At 36.6% G+C, this 15,637-nt stretch overlaps 1 protein-coding gene across 6 annotated transcripts in view; it reads left to right on the plus strand.

Moving 5' to 3' along the window:
- The window catches only part of CHD7 (chromodomain helicase DNA binding protein 7), a 132,450-nt gene that overhangs the window by 101,745 nt on the left and 15,068 nt on the right, over positions 1-15,637 (plus strand). For all 6 annotated transcript variants that reach the window (XM_063169233.1, XM_063169261.1, XM_063169270.1 and 3 more), the window contains 11 exons: positions 386-562; positions 1,900-2,043; positions 4,248-4,503; positions 8,985-9,195; positions 9,673-9,868; positions 10,103-10,270; positions 10,874-11,053; positions 11,267-11,377; positions 11,474-11,679; positions 12,594-12,793; positions 13,384-13,543. In XM_063169233.1, the coding sequence (XP_063025303.1) occupies positions 386-562; positions 1,900-2,043; positions 4,248-4,503; positions 8,985-9,195; positions 9,673-9,868; positions 10,103-10,270; positions 10,874-11,053; positions 11,267-11,377; positions 11,474-11,679; positions 12,594-12,793; positions 13,384-13,543 (2,009 nt within the window). The remainder of the gene's footprint in view (positions 1-385; positions 563-1,899; positions 2,044-4,247; positions 4,504-8,984; positions 9,196-9,672; positions 9,869-10,102; positions 10,271-10,873; positions 11,054-11,266; positions 11,378-11,473; positions 11,680-12,593; positions 12,794-13,383; positions 13,544-15,637) is intronic.

Consider the following 15,637-nt stretch of genomic DNA (forward strand, 5'->3'; position numbering starts at 1 on the left):
TTCATGTACCTTCAATTCAAGTAAAAAGAGAATTCTCTTGATGAAGTCTGAAAACCTTATTTCAATATTGCAGCAATACATTAATGCCTCAAGGCATTAGTATAATCCATATGAATTACAACTGAAATACTTGTATAACTTCTTGGTAATCAATGTGCAGTGATACTGTAGGCCTATTTACAGGATTAAAAACAGCTATCATGAAGCCTGTAGCAAGCTTACAGAATTGTATTTCCCCATTTAGTCAGGAGCAATGACTTAATTTGCTATAAATGTCTTGTCCATTCTACTATTTTGTATTTTTAAAAAATAAAATTTGATGGTGAAACAAATTGCTTCCTTTCTTTGCCAGGGAGTTTATTTTTAACATTTGCTGTTCTTTTAGGGTCGTGTGATAAAGGGGTCCTACAAGTTCCATGCCATTATCACAACATTTGAAATGATCTTGACTGACTGCCCAGAGCTGCGTAACATTCCATGGCGTTGCGTGGTCATTGATGAGGCCCACAGGCTGAAAAACAGGAACTGTAAGCTTTTGGAAGGACTCAAGATGATGGATCTGGTCAGTGTGAATCTCTCTTATCTTTGAGTCTTCTGTAGTTTTATTACTTCTGATTTATGGTTTAATCAAAAAGTAAAATAAAAGGGTTTTTTCTCAAGTAAATCATCAAGTGTTAAGGCGAGTAAGAGAATGCAGATGAGAAAGTATAAAATACCTGGAAGCATATGCATACCTTCAGCTTTGGAGTGCTGATATTTAATAAAATTTTTCATTGATGTAGGTGTAGAATAATGTGGACTCTCCTAAGACAATAAAAATAAATTTATTCTTTCCTTTCTCTCCCTTCATGTGAGTTAATCCATAGTCACTTCTTCACATAGACATTTATTTAAAAGTGTAATGTGGTCAGGTGGCCCAGTTTGGCCATGAGAATTAAACTGCTCTGTGTTAATATCAGCTTTAATGTTAATTTGTTGCGTGGCCATAAGGATATTCTGTCTTATTGAATAAGGAAGGACAAGTGAGTTGGTTTCTGATGCTTACATAAATATGTATTATGTTATGTGTACAAAATAGGTGCATTAAACTCATAGAGAAAAATAAGATAATGTGAAGATATTTACCTTTTAAAAGACACAATAATTACTTTGTTTTGGGCAGAATATTCTTTTAAAATGTGAGAACAACACAGTCATGCTAAACTAATACCTGTAATTCAGTCTTTTAAAATGCTGTATACCTTTTGTTTTTCTTACTGTGGTTGCTGTTAGAGGAAACCAGAGCTTATAGTCTTACAGACTACAGATAGAGATATGGGGCTTTTCACATTAGTTCTTGTTACTCTGCTAAATTTGTGTTTGGCTCTGGGCTAGTTGCTGAACCTCTCTGGGCTCCTTCTCTAAAGCTACTTTAGTCTCTGCCACTCTTGTGCTCTATAGCATGTACAGGGAAGGTAGAACTCTGCTTCAGGTTTCCTGTTAGATCCTGTGTTGATCTCCTGGCCTGAGGAGATCAGTGCACTGAGGTCAGTTGGAGGTGTGGTAAATAAATGAATTTTTACTGGAAATGATGGATTAGGTTCAATGTTAGTTTGCCATCTGAAGTTCATTGTACTTGTGAAAGGGATGGGACATTGTGGACCAGTAAAATCTGTTCTTGTATCTTGGAGGACTTTTGAAGCTGCTTAAGTAGTGAAGTGTTTTTCTGGGCTATCACTGAAGGAACACCCAAGTACCAGTTAGAAATGTCCTGAGAACAGTTTTATGTAAGTAGCTGGGGGAGGGGAGAGGAAACAAAGGTGAGACAGACATATGGTGACAAGGGGAAAGAATTTTGTGTATTTTTCCATTGGAAGTTAAGGTGATGGATTCCTAGGCAACTGTTTCTTAACCTTGCAGGAGCATAAAGTGCTGCTTACTGGAACCCCTTTGCAAAACACAGTAGAAGAGCTGTTTAGCTTGCTTCACTTCTTGGAACCAGGTCGCTTTCCATCAGAAACCACATTCATGCAAGAATTTGGGGATCTTAAAACTGAAGAGCAGGTAAACTTATCTTGCACACTTACTTTTCTATTTAGATATTGTGAATTTATCAATTTTATTGCAAATGAACTTCGTTACTTGCTTTTTAAAATAATACCTATTTTTTCCTGGAATACCATGGTGGGTTTATCCCTTTTTTTCTTTTTTTGTTTATTTTCATTATTTTCATTAGTTGAGGGTTTTCTGCTTTTGGTCAAAAGTAATTCTGCCTTTTCACTGTTCTGGGCTTTTTTTGGGTTTTTTTTTAGTCCTTTTTCCATTGGTCTTGCAGAAACAGGAAGACATTCCTTTTATTAAAATGTAGTGTTTAAAAAATAGAGGTGGGGTGTCTTATAATGGTTTCTGGATGAAAATACTTCTATGAGAATTAACTTGTCAGTTGACATTCTTCCTTAAGCATCAGAGTGAAGGGACTCTCCCTGTAACTTCTGTGGAATTAATAACTGAGAGTTTTCTCAGTGACTTAAGTGCAAACAGGAACATACTAGAAACCTAATTTAACAAGAGGTAACCAAATAGAGGGAGGTTTTTTTTTACTCAGAAATAGATTTCTTGAGCTGTCCAAGAGAAGAAATGCATAAATTAATACAAAATAAAAGACCCTAGTTGCAACATGTGTTATATCTCAAATGTAAACTGTTTCTTTGTATGTATCAAAATGTTTTAAAAGGCCAAACCACCTTAATATTAGGAGGTAACTGAAGCATGGCATCTTAATTTGGCCCTTTGCTTCCTGTGGTAATAACTGCATGTATTTTTGTATGTAACTTTGCTGGCTTTGTCTGAAAATTCAATTTTTGATATCTTTCAACTTTTGCTTGCTTGAATTTGTTGACTTTCTTTGAGAACAATTCTTTCACACATCATAGTCTTAAGTTACAAAATAGCTTTTCTTCTGGCCCCTGGCCTCCTGGCAAAATAGGATATGTTTCCGTAGGTTGTCAGTCAGAATGGACACTGACCTGACAGAGCCAGCTCTGATGCAGAAGCCATGTAGACCTGTTAATGAAGTGTTTGAACTGGAGCTAATATACAAAAGCTCTCAACATAGCTTTTGTATGGCCAGCTCAAAATGACTGGAAGCTTTTGAGTCCATACATGGAACTATTACTAAAATAATGGCAATGGCAGATCAGAATTAGATTGGTTCAACAAGTTCAGGAGAACTTCTTTATCTGTTGACACAGATGTTTTGGAATTGGGTTTAAGCGGTGGGACAGGTTATGTGTTAAAGGCTTGGGGTTTCCTCTCCATTCCTTGCAGTTGTATTCCATATATTTTCTCAATTGTTCATCCCTCTCTGCTAATTACCTTTTGTGTTCTGAAGTTGGTTTATTACTAAGGGAATTATGTAAATACGGGAGAAAGTGTTTTCTGTTCATATTTCTGCTGTGCAGCTCTGCATCAGGAGATGACCAATTTCAGGGTGAATTAGTAGCTCTTCAGCACTGAGATGGTTTGTACTTTGAAGCACTGCCTAAAACAACCTAAATGCCAGGTGTTTTGGTTTTTTTTTTAATATGGAATACGTTTGAGCTTTTTATGCAAGAGACTTTACAAAAACTTAAACTTAGCCTTTTTTTTTAGGAAAACTGACATTTTCTTCTTTTCCCCTCCCACCCTTTAGGATGTGTCTTAATGAATATTCCAGAAAACCTGGGGACACTAAAAATTATCAGTGTCATAAGTGAAATACACAGTGTCATAAGTGAAATACAATGTTTTCATTTTTAGACCAGTCCTAAATAGTTTTCTACGTCAGTGGATGTCAAAACTAGGGAAATAAGAAAATAATTAGAAGCAGATACCTAAAGTGGGAAAATAGCTTTAAATACTGATTAGTAATTAAAAGTGAACTGCAAAAGTTATCTTAAAAGTGTCAGATTTGCTAATTTAATGAAGGGTTACTTGGCATGATTTGTGTGCAGTCCCTGTCTAGAAGGATAGTTCTGAGTGAGATCTATTTAATTACAGACATCACTAAACAGAAGGGCTACACACCAAAAATAGACTTTAGAAATGTGTGTGTCACTGAGTTAACAAGGAGAACTTGCTGCTGAGTCACTGAAAAAAGATTTTTTACAATGCTCTCTACTTGGCATTTGAGGTAGAAAACAAGGTTTTTAGAATGAAGGAAATTGAAAAAGAATATTTGATTTCTAGCAGTTTTAATTCAGTTATTTTATTAAACATATGTTTTCCAGGTGCAAAAACTGCAAGCTATTTTGAAGCCCATGATGCTGAGACGTCTCAAAGAGGATGTGGAAAAGAACCTGGCCCCCAAAGAGGAAACCATCATTGAAGTTGAGCTGACAAATATTCAGAAGAAATACTATCGTGCTATTCTTGAAAAGAATTTCACATTTCTTTCCAAGGGCGGAGGTCAGGCAAATGTACCTAATCTTTTAAACACTATGATGGAACTAAGAAAATGCTGCAATCATCCATACCTTATTAATGGTAGGCTGCCTACTTTTCTCCTCATTTGAAAAATGGTTATGAAAATGTTCACTAGGTTTAAATTCTATTTTAGTGTGTCTTTTTATTTATTCATTCGTTTTAGGTAGAAAAGAGATAACCTTTTAGATTCTCACAGGTATGGATATCTCCTAGCCAGGACAGCGCTGCTGTTGCAGCTGCTTTTTTTAAGGCTTCCTGACAGACTTAGCCTGGGCTGAGTTAATGTTGGTATTATAAAGTTTTCCTTTCTGTTATTTGTGAAAAACAAGACTTCAGTTATCATGCAGGTTGTTGGATGGTAGCATGAATATGGTAGTTTTTTCTTCACTTATAGTAGTTAGCTGCTACTTACTTTCTTGCTGTCAAACATCATAAGGTAGTAACTTAAAATTTTCTGAATAAAAGTTGCAGAGTAAGAAATCGTGATTGAGCCTGCTTTTATGACCACCTTTGTCAGTTACTTTTCTTAATTTGACTAGTAAGAGAAAGATGAGGGTGAATGTCATACTAGACTTCAGTGGCTTTTTCTGTGTGATGGTATTGGGGTTAGATCAGGATTATCTTTGGCAAGTAGTATGGAATCATAAAATATCTTAAGTCGAAAGGGAGCCATAGGGATTATTGAGTCCAACTCCCTGCTCCTCACAGAACTACCTAAAACTAAATCATATCACTTAAGGACCAGATGGGTCTTGAACTCTACTTGTGGTTCCATGACCACTTCCCTGGGGAGGCTGTTAAGTGACCAGCCCTGTGATGAACCAGCCATTTCTGTCTGAAGTGTGCTAAACTTGTATGTGCTGGTCAGTTCTTCCCTTTGAGGGTGTAACACAAGTCTCCATATAGGGTTGCATTCTACTAGTTTCTTGTTTCCCAACTCCTGTTTCTAACTAGTTATGATTTATGGTTGGTTTATGCTGGTTATAGGCTTCATGATGAAAGACTGTTTTGTTCCAGAGCCATATGTGTTTTCAGGTTTTTTATTGTATGACTTCCATATTGCAGTACTTAAGTCTTTTTTCCTTGACATTTTTTGTTTAAATGGGAGGAGATGCTTAAACTGATTCATGAAATTACATCTAATTACATTTCATGCACAAGTAATTATTTCAGAGACATAATAAAGCTTAGTCCAAAGGACGTCAACTTGTCCATGCTGGTGACTGTTCAGTTTCTAAACTCATATGGCATATACTAAAGTAGCTTTGTGGTTCTGGTGCAGGGTTTGTTGGGGTTTTTTACTTGATTTTTTGACTTAAGTTAATCCATTGTAAAAATGAGTTTATCACAATAGTTTAGGCTGTTCAGGTTATGGGTGTTTGAATTGATGCTTCTTGGCTTTCAGCTAGTTTTTAACCTTGCTAATGTTTTTTCTTATTTCATGTTTATTGAAAGAAAAAAAAAGAATACTTTGCTCCTATTTTGTTTTGTCAAATAGAGTTTATGAGCAGTGATTGCAGTATTGCCTACAGCAGTGATTTTTTTTTCCTCAGAAATCTTGTATCATTTACTATAATTAAGAGACTGATAAAGTTCAGGTGTTAATTTAGAAAACCTCAAATATTTTTTGATTGGTGTATCTTAATAAAGGGAGGTGGGTTTGTCTCTTAATGCATTTGCCTTTATCAAACATTTTTGTGATGTTTGGAACCTTTGGACTTGCATGGTATCATTCAGCAACATGGCAGGTGGGTTGAGCCTTCAGATTTGATGGGAAAAAGAAATCCTGATCTGTTGGTGTGGAGATGGAACTAAACAAATACATCCTTCGTAATTCTAGGGCAGAAAATACTCCTACATGCTGTAGTCATCTGAGCCCAAGGTTTTATTTTGCTGATTGAAATTTAACAACTACAGTTAGTGTAATGGCACAAGTTATTTATTTTATTTCTGCTCAGAGTTTTTGCAGTACAAGTACTTAAGGTTGTCTAGTATTCTCCTGGTGAATGATTTCTTACAGTAACAAGTTCTGTTTTCTAAGCTTAACTGCTTTTATAAAAGTGTCTCTGAATCCGCATTTTCTTCCCAGTTTGTGGGGTTTGTGAGCAAGCATTTTATTTGAACATTTGAATCTGTTTTGTTTTGTGTATGAGTTGCAAACAAGTCTTCTATATTACTTCAGTTAAGACTATATGATGGAAGTAGTATGGTAGGAGTTGAATGTAAAGTGGGGGTTTGTTTCTTTCTTGATTGATGGATGTGTTCTGCTGAGACTAGGAGTAGGCTTCTAGAGGTAGTTACAGCATGTTGGGTATTCTCCAGTCAGCTTGGGTAAAGCCTTGTCTGTCATTTTTCTTAGGGCTGGACTCCTTGTTTTCTCCATAGCAACCATTCTCAAGTATTTATACATTGTTCCTCTCTCTATCTCCAAGAACCAGCAGTGGGGAATGCCTCTATAGTTACCCATCTTAGTGCTGACCTCCAGAAGGGCTCCTTACTCTGTTTGTTGTGCCCTCTTGAGCCCAGGAAACCTCTCCTAATGAAGAATAGAAGTGGAGGTTTCCCTGATTGACCAACCCCACATTCAAATACATTCCTTTCATGCTGTACTAAATATCAGCTAGAATAGGAAGCAATTTTAGACTGGCAAGTACTGCATCAAGTAACTTTTGGGTAACAGGCTGCTCAGTGGACATGATGTAATTGCAATTGATGTAGGAATTAAAAAAAAAAAAATATGGTCTTCTACAGGAGTTACCTAGGACAGTTTTATTGAAAGAACAGATTTTTGGAGTTATCTGTACTGGGTTTGGGTCTTGGTGAGACCAAGCTCTGATACTGTAAATTCACCATTCAGTAAACCAGATTGTGGGTTTGTTGTGGTGTGGTTTGCTTTTGCAGATACTGTTCTTGCATATTGCTTCACAGTAGTGAAACTTAAATCTGGATATTGCAGTTGAGTCAGAAATAATTGCTGTAACCTGGAAAGATGACTGAAATTACTCTATGGGAGCTGCTTGACAGCCTGCTGTATCCTGGAATTGCCAAAGTTCAGTACAGAGTCAGAGATTTACTGCCCAAAATTCTGCCTGTTTTACCAAGACAGGCAGTGATATGATTGAAGGGAACTTTGAGTGTCTGCTTGCGCTCATTTCATTTGAGCTTACTTTCCTGATGTGCAAACCTTTAGGATGATCCAGGGAGTCCAAGTCCAGCTCAGGAAAATCCAGGGATGTAAAATTACCAAGAAATGCGATCACATCTTGAGTGCGTGGGGTTGTGTAGAAGGGAGCAGTGCGAGCTCAGGAGCAGCACGGAGCTGTCAGGCAGCCTGCCCCGGGTGGGATCTGCTGCAGGCACCGCGTTACAGCAGGCACTGAACCAGCCTTCGCACAGCCAGGGCGCGTTCCGTGTTTGTTTACAGGCATCTCCTCAGAGCTGGGATTTGAGAGAGGGATGCTCAGCAGAAGCCTGGCAGTAAGCTGTTCTTCCCCCTCCCCCCAACCCTTCCATCTTGCCTTGTGCTATTCAAAAGCAGTGTTGAAGCTGAATATAAGACAAACTAGAAATATTTTATAAACTATGTTTTGTTACCAAAAAGAAAAGCGGAGGGGAAAAAAAGATGGCTCAAAAAAAGGGCTTCTTTGGAAGTAAAATAAGCTTAGAACAAAGATTCCTAACATTTTACATGCCAAGATTGGCAATATGATAGTTCTTGGAATTGCCCACCTTGTAGAAATGACTTAAAAATGGAATAAAAGCATAGGAGAGATTGAAGAGAAAGCTTGAACTTGGTCTGTAGTCTTCCAGTAGTAAGCAGAACAAGAAAATAGTTGCTGCTGTGCATATCGTTCATAGGCAAAGTGAGTGGCAAGAGAGAACTTTTGACTAATGCTGGAAGGAATAAATACGTTGGATAGCTTCATCAAACTGAACAAAAATAATACATTCAGTGAGAAAAAAACTAAATAGAAGGTAAAATAATAATTTCATAGCTGCTTCTGCCCCCGTGTTTTTGTTTGGATTTTTATTTTAAAATTAATAATGAAAGGAGCAGGATCAGGTCATGTGGATGTTTAAGGCTGATTTTAGAGGCAGATATTAAATGTGATTTGTGTCCCTTGTATTTTCCTGTAGAAACAAGACATTGGTTTCTTTCATGTTACATTTTTAAAAGGAAAAAATCCATTTTATCAGTTGAAATATGTTTAATTTTTTTCACCTTTTTTCATTTTTTTTTTTCATTGAATTCTATGTGTCAATATTTCTATGAATTTATTTAGGAAAGAGTTCAGTATTCCTCAAAAGAGGAAAAAAAAGAATGAATTCTCAGAGCTATGTTTTATTTGTGCTGTATTTGTGTATATGTTTGCTTAAAATTTAAGCTTAATATTTTTTATAAATGTTTATTTTTTTTATAAATGTTTGTTCATATAGTGCTTAAAACATTCCTGCAGTTTCTATAGGGTATTGAAGGCGAGCTCATTGTTTATTAATAAAACCCTTTGCAGTGTTCATGTATTGCTGTCCAATCTTTGCAGGTGCTGAAGAGAAAATTTTGGAAGAGTTTAAAGAAACACACAATGCCGACTCTCCAGATTTTCAGCTCCAGGCAATGATCCAGGCTGCTGGCAAGCTCGTACTGATTGACAAGCTGCTGCCAAAACTGAAGGCTGGTGGCCACAGGGTGCTTATCTTTTCCCAGATGGTGCGCTGCTTGGACATACTGGAAGACTACCTCATTCAAAGACGGTGAGAGCAACAATATAATACAATTATAAATAAACTGTGCCTTCCTCTGTGACCACTGCATTTAACCTGTGAGTAATCCATATAGAAAGGGAAGAAATGAAAACAGTGTTTTCTATAGTGATCTGACTTAAGGGAAAGAGCAAACCTAGAGGTTGCAAGTACTGAGCCCTTTCTTTTCAGTGGATACAAAATGACCTCATATGGAGGGCTTTAAACCTCTCAGTTAAATATTTTGATGGCTCTAGAGTTTTTTAGTTCAGGCCTAATTTTTTATTGAATTCCTTGGAGTCAAAGTCTGTTCTTTACCACAGAAGGAGGCAAAGCAATATGTCTTCTCTGATGAAGTTATAGTCTCTTAGTTGTAGTTCTTCTAACCCCATAGAAGCATATTTGTCTTTTTTGTTTTTAATTGCGTATTCTTTTAAAGAAGCAGTGCCATTGCACTAAAGCAATCCCTATAATGCATCTCTTTTTCAGGTACCCGTACGAACGAATTGATGGTCGAGTGAGAGGCAACTTGCGTCAGGCAGCTATTGACAGGTTTTCAAGACCTGATTCTGATAGGTTTGTTTTCCTGCTGTGTACAAGGGCAGGAGGTTTGGGCATTAATCTTACTGCTGCTGATACCTGCATCATTTTTGATTCAGACTGGAATCCCCAAAATGACCTCCAGGTAATACAACAAGAGATGATTTTATTGAAAATTAAATTTTTCTTTGCCTTTTTACTGTGAAATTTTCTTCACCTACAAGATAAATTATCTGTTGTTGCACTCTTGAAAGCATAAACAATATTATTTATATTGAAAAAAATAAACTTTTAAAGTATGTTCTCTCTGTTGGTTATTTCAAATTCTTTTTTCTTCCAGTTGTAACCTGTAACTGAGTATCTGCCTTTGTTTCTTCAGGCTCAAGCACGATGTCACAGAATAGGGCAGAGCAAATCAGTGAAAATTTACAGGTTGATAACAAGGAATTCTTATGAAAGGGAAATGTTTGACAAAGCTAGCCTGAAGCTGGGCCTTGATAAGGCTGTGCTACAATCTATGAGCGGAAGAGAAAATGCCACAAATGGGGTAAGGAATAGTTTTTTAAGATGCATTATCAACAAATGCTATGAATGTGTTACACTTTGCTTGCCTGTGTGTGTTTTAGCTGGAGAACAGTGGTTTTCAGATGCAGTGTGGCTGATAGTTTAGTCAGGTTAAATAAGGGCATTGGCTACATGAACTGGCTCAGCCTATCTAATGGCTCTCTTATTGCCAAAAGGGGGCAAGTGGAGTCATGTTCCTTCAATCCTGATCCATTCTCATCATTCCACCCTTTATATTATGTTGATCCTGACACTTTATGGAGTTCTAGTTAGCTTTTGCTGGTATAGCCTTTTTGCTTTGGGACTTACTTTGCTTTAGCTTTTTTGTCAGGTTAGTAAGTTAAATCTGCTCCCAGGAGGAGTTTAGCAGTCATCAATGCTAAAGGGATTCAGTGACAATGAATTATTAAGTCGTTTAAATGACTCACATAACTTCACCCTGAGAATTTTGTTGTTTGTATTCTTCTTTAAAAGGTGATTTGAGTGTGAATGTTTAATTGACCACGACCACATTATTGTAGAGTTTCAGTTCTTAAAATGCCAAATACAAGGATGATCCATCTGAAACTCCTCTTACGTGTTACAGGTGCAACAGCTGTCTAAAAAGGAAATAGAAGATCTTCTTCGAAAGGGGGCATATGGTGCTCTGATGGATGAGGAAGATGAGGGGTCTAAGTTTTGTGAAGAGGATATTGATCAGATTCTCTTAAGGAGAACACACACAATTACTATTGAATCTGAAGGAAAAGGCTCCACATTTGCAAAGGTATGCATTGACATTCAGAGGAAAATGAATAAAACGTGACCAGAATAGATGGAAATATATTAAATTGCCTTCTGTGTCAATTTATTATTTTTGTGTACTTGTCTTTCTTTCTTGATACTACCTCTTCCTAAGCATTGTATTTGCTAGTGTAAAACAGGTATTCTTTGTAGCATACAGTTAAGAAATCAATCCACTTGCTTTTACTTTTACTAGGCTAGTTTTGTTGCATCTGGGAACAGGACAGATATTTCTTTGGATGACCCTAATTTCTGGCAGAAGTGGGCAAAGAAAGCTGAGCTGGATATCGATGCTCTAAATGGAAGGGTAAGCTTTATAACTCTTTCTAGTACAATTAAATTGAAGATTTTCTCCTCCCCCTCCACCCTCTCCTAAATTTATACATTTTCCCTATCATTTTAGAACAACCTAGTTATTGATACACCAAGAGTAAGGAAGCAAACCAGACTCTACAGTGCAGTCAAAGAGGATGAGCTGATGGAGTTTTCAGACCTGGAAAGTGATTCTGAGGAAAAGCCTAGCACAAAGCCCCGTAGGCCTCAGGACAAATCACAAGGTTATGCAAGAAGTGAATGTTTCAGGGTGGAGAAGAATTTGTTGGTTTATGGGTAAGATATGCAAATAGAACATACTAATTGTGGCTAAAGACCTGAAAATAAATTATATATAGTAAATAACTCATCCTTCTCTTGGACACATTCACATACCATCATACTGTATAATGCTTATACGTGCCAGATTTGGTTTTGGTTGCTATATATATATATTGCACTTATATGTGTTACTTAGTTTAAAGTATCTGAGTATGTCACAGATGGCTATGAGCTCACTGGTATGATAAGTGGCTTTGTGATGACAGAATACTTGTTTCTGGTTTCTCAGTGTAAAGAATTCTTGAGTTAATGAGTTTCAACCTCTCTTTTCTAAGTGTTGAAGAGAGTAATAGTGTATTTGTAAAGAACAAAGTGGTTTTGAAATCAACAGTCAATCTAGACTTTGTCACCACTTACATTCAGATACTTGATATTTTCCCCATTGAGTGTGCTAATTTGAATTTTATCTCTTTGCAAGCAGGTAGCTGTATTTGAGTTCTAACATGGTGGCCTTCAGAATGACTGTCTTTATTTGAGAAATTTAATTAAATTTAGTGTGCAACAGTTGCTAGTAATAGGTTTCTGGTTCAAAATAGGAATTGTTCCTCAAATCCCATGATTGTAAGGATTGGTTGAGTTTCCTATTTGTAGCTTACTGGGACCTTTAGAGTTAAACATATGTACTTTATTAATTTGAGTGTAGTTCAATTGCAGCTTTACGAGCAGTGAACTTATTGCCTGTTCTGTAAAATAAACATTCTTGACTCTTTGGTGCTGGAAGTTGGATTCCCTGACATAACCTGCAAATGCAAAATGCATTAGCGCTAACACAGGAGGTCCCAAGTTGCTTGATACCAGGAGTTAAATTGAAAGTCACAAATTAAAATACCAGTACCCTGGCTGTTGTATTGAACATATTTTTCTTGTAGCTGGGGTCGGTGGACTGACATCCTCTCACATGGGCGCTATAAACGTCAGCTAACAGAGCAAGATGTGGAAACCATCTGCCGGACTATCCTGGTGTATTGTCTTAATCATTACAAAGGGGATGAAAATATCAAAAGTTTCATCTGGGATCTGATCACTCCAACTGCAGATGGGCAAACTCGAGCTTTGGTTAATCATTCCGGTATGTCTACCACAATCAAATAATGATGCTAGTAAATACGAAAGAATTGCTTCAGTCGTGCTATGTGTTTGGTTTAAACTATAGCCATTCTGACATGTCGTAGGATCTTGTCAGATTTTATGAGTAAGGTGGGCTTTGACTTGGTCTGTACTTAAAGGGGAAGTCTCCCTCAGACACTTTGTAGAATGCAGTTCTCTTTCCTTTAAATTGGTTTTAAACAAATATTCCAGCATTATTTTTTGCTGGCACCTACTGCTGGATTTAATCTCTTTTAAATTGCCATTAATCAGAAAGCTCGTTTCCTTACGGCCATTTAGATTCATGAGAGTTTTTACAAGAAATATTTATATAACACCATTTTCTGGCTAGCACTCTGAATTTTTGAAATCTTCACACCTAAATTTGCATGAAAATTTTGGTTGATTTTGTTACTTACAATTTTCTGTACTGAGTCATGTTGCTGTTCAGTTTTTGGTGGTTGTGTTGCCCTCAAAGTAATGAATGCTTAGCTTTAAACGTATGTTTGTAATGTTGTTTGGGGTGAGAGTTTTTCTATTCCAGTTGAGTAAGAAATATTGGGGGTTTTCTAGGTCTGTCTGCACCAGTGCCCAGAGGGAGGAAAGGGAAGAAAGTAAAAGCCCAGAGTTCACAGCCAATGCTGCAAGATGCTGATTGGCTCACAACCTGTAATCCAGATGTATTATTTCAAGAAGACAGCTATAGGAAACATCTTAAACATCACTGTAATAAGTAAGTACTAATAAATGTTTCATTTAGAGGTTTGGGATTTTTTTAAAACTACATGCTTTTGAAAAGTCCACAACTTTGGATATATTGATAGAACACAGGGACATTTAATAGGATGTAAAGGCTATTATTACTTTTTAATTTGGGGATAATCATCTTAACAGATATCTGGACACTTCTGTAAGCTCTTTGTGACAGATCAGCACAGTTCTGAAGAAAATTATTCTCTTCTTATTAAATAAGAATGGAATCAGATAAGGTTATTTTTTTACCATAGAAAGTAAAGACTATCATCCTACGCTATCTATTTCACTTGACAGTTGGCTATCTTTAAATAAAAGCTGTTTGTTTCTTACCTTCTTATGGAGTCACTCAGGCTGGTATTTAAAGTTCTGTTCCATAAATGTTAAACTCATATATCCAGTTCTTAATTTCAGGAGTTTCATGTAGTAATTCACTTATACGTGGCATAAATTTTCTCTTTATTCTTTCTCTCCCTTCCTCTCTTGCTCTCCTCAGAGAATATTTATGTATATATAATATATATAAATTATCTATATAAATAGGCAATAATATAATATGTAATAAATATACAGAATATTTTTTCTTTCTCCTTTGAGATGAAATTTCTCACCAAACTCTTTTACCTGAATTTATTTGTCCTGATTTGATTTTTGAAATTCTAAACATGTTACTAAACCAAAAGCTTTTGGGGATAAAGGTCACTGTATATAATGTTTAATTGTTTCATGAATGTCTCTTAAGAGCCTTCCTTGCATATTTTCTGGCTTTTGTTTTATAATATCTTATTTTTGTGTCAGCTTTCTTTGATGCCATCTCCGTTTTGCTTACTGTATTCTCCATATAGACACTGAACCTTGTCCCAAAAATACCTTGGTTTAGAGCTGGAGATGTGGTTGAATGATTTTGGGATGTTTGGTTTTGTTTTTAAATTTCTGTTCTTCATTGTAGATATATAATCATGCAGTTGTAATGCTGTGTTACTGAAAGGTCATCATTACTTTTGTGGTTTGAATATGTATTGGGGCTCATTAATGCTGTTTAGTGGAAAGATACTATTGATTTGAAAAGTACCTGTGGGCTGTCAATAGGGGGTGTGATGTGAAGGAGGAAAGGCATTTAAGGGGTTTATTAGCTCATTTCCAGATGCTAACCAAGCTTAATTCTTCGCTGATGACAACAGATACTCATAGAATTACGTTAGTGATTGCACTTCCAAATAAACGGCTTTCTGTTTTTTCTGAACTGTTACTCAGGTCTGTTATTACACTTCACTTACTCTTAAAGTAATACAATTCTTTCCTGTAGCATTATTTTAATCTCTCAGGTAACATGTCTTCATTACCTGCTATATCAGTTTGCAGATCTGACTTAATTTTTTAAACACTGCTTCTTTAATAATACAATAGTACAATTGCAAGGACTGGGAAGACTGGTAAATATGCAAGAATGTTTTCAGTTGCTATCTTTTTCCTTCACTTCCCAGATTCACCAGGACTAAATGAATTGTAGAAGCTACATGTTTTTAGCACAGGTAAAATCAAACAGAGGTGGAGCCAGTTAATAATCTGAGTCATTTCCTTGAAAAGGTACCAGTTGAAGTTGGCTTTTTAAGAATTGGTGTCTTTTCCTTAAGAACCGTGTATGCTGGTTTAATGCATAGAACTCCTGGAAGGTGCAAAGAGCCTCTGGTTTTTGGTTTATCTTGGGTTTTATTTCGTGCTTCTCCTCTTTGGCTTGATGTAACAGCTGTTATTGCTTAATACTAAGATGATAGAGACCCTCAACAGCTTATTTACATAGCCACACAGGGAGCAGGGACACCTTACTGGTCCCAGTTACTGTGCATACAGAAAGAAGCGTGTCTGACATGTTTGGAATTGCAGACATGACCTTCATTCACATCCCTGCTCTTCCGAGGTTTGGTTGAATAACACGTGTGAAACCGGGTATTGCTCTAGTTGCATCTGATCTCTAACGAGGACCTCTCAAAACTGGTGGTGGTCTAAATTTTTCATGCAAGTGGGTGATCAGATTACTGCTTCCCTGGTCACCCTTGCTGTTCAGGAGCAGCAG

The sequence above is a fragment of the Melospiza melodia genome, chromosome 1 (assembly GCF_035770615.1).
Source record: "Melospiza melodia melodia isolate bMelMel2 chromosome 1, bMelMel2.pri, whole genome shotgun sequence".
Lineage (NCBI taxonomy): Eukaryota > Metazoa > Chordata > Aves > Passeriformes > Passerellidae > Melospiza > Melospiza melodia.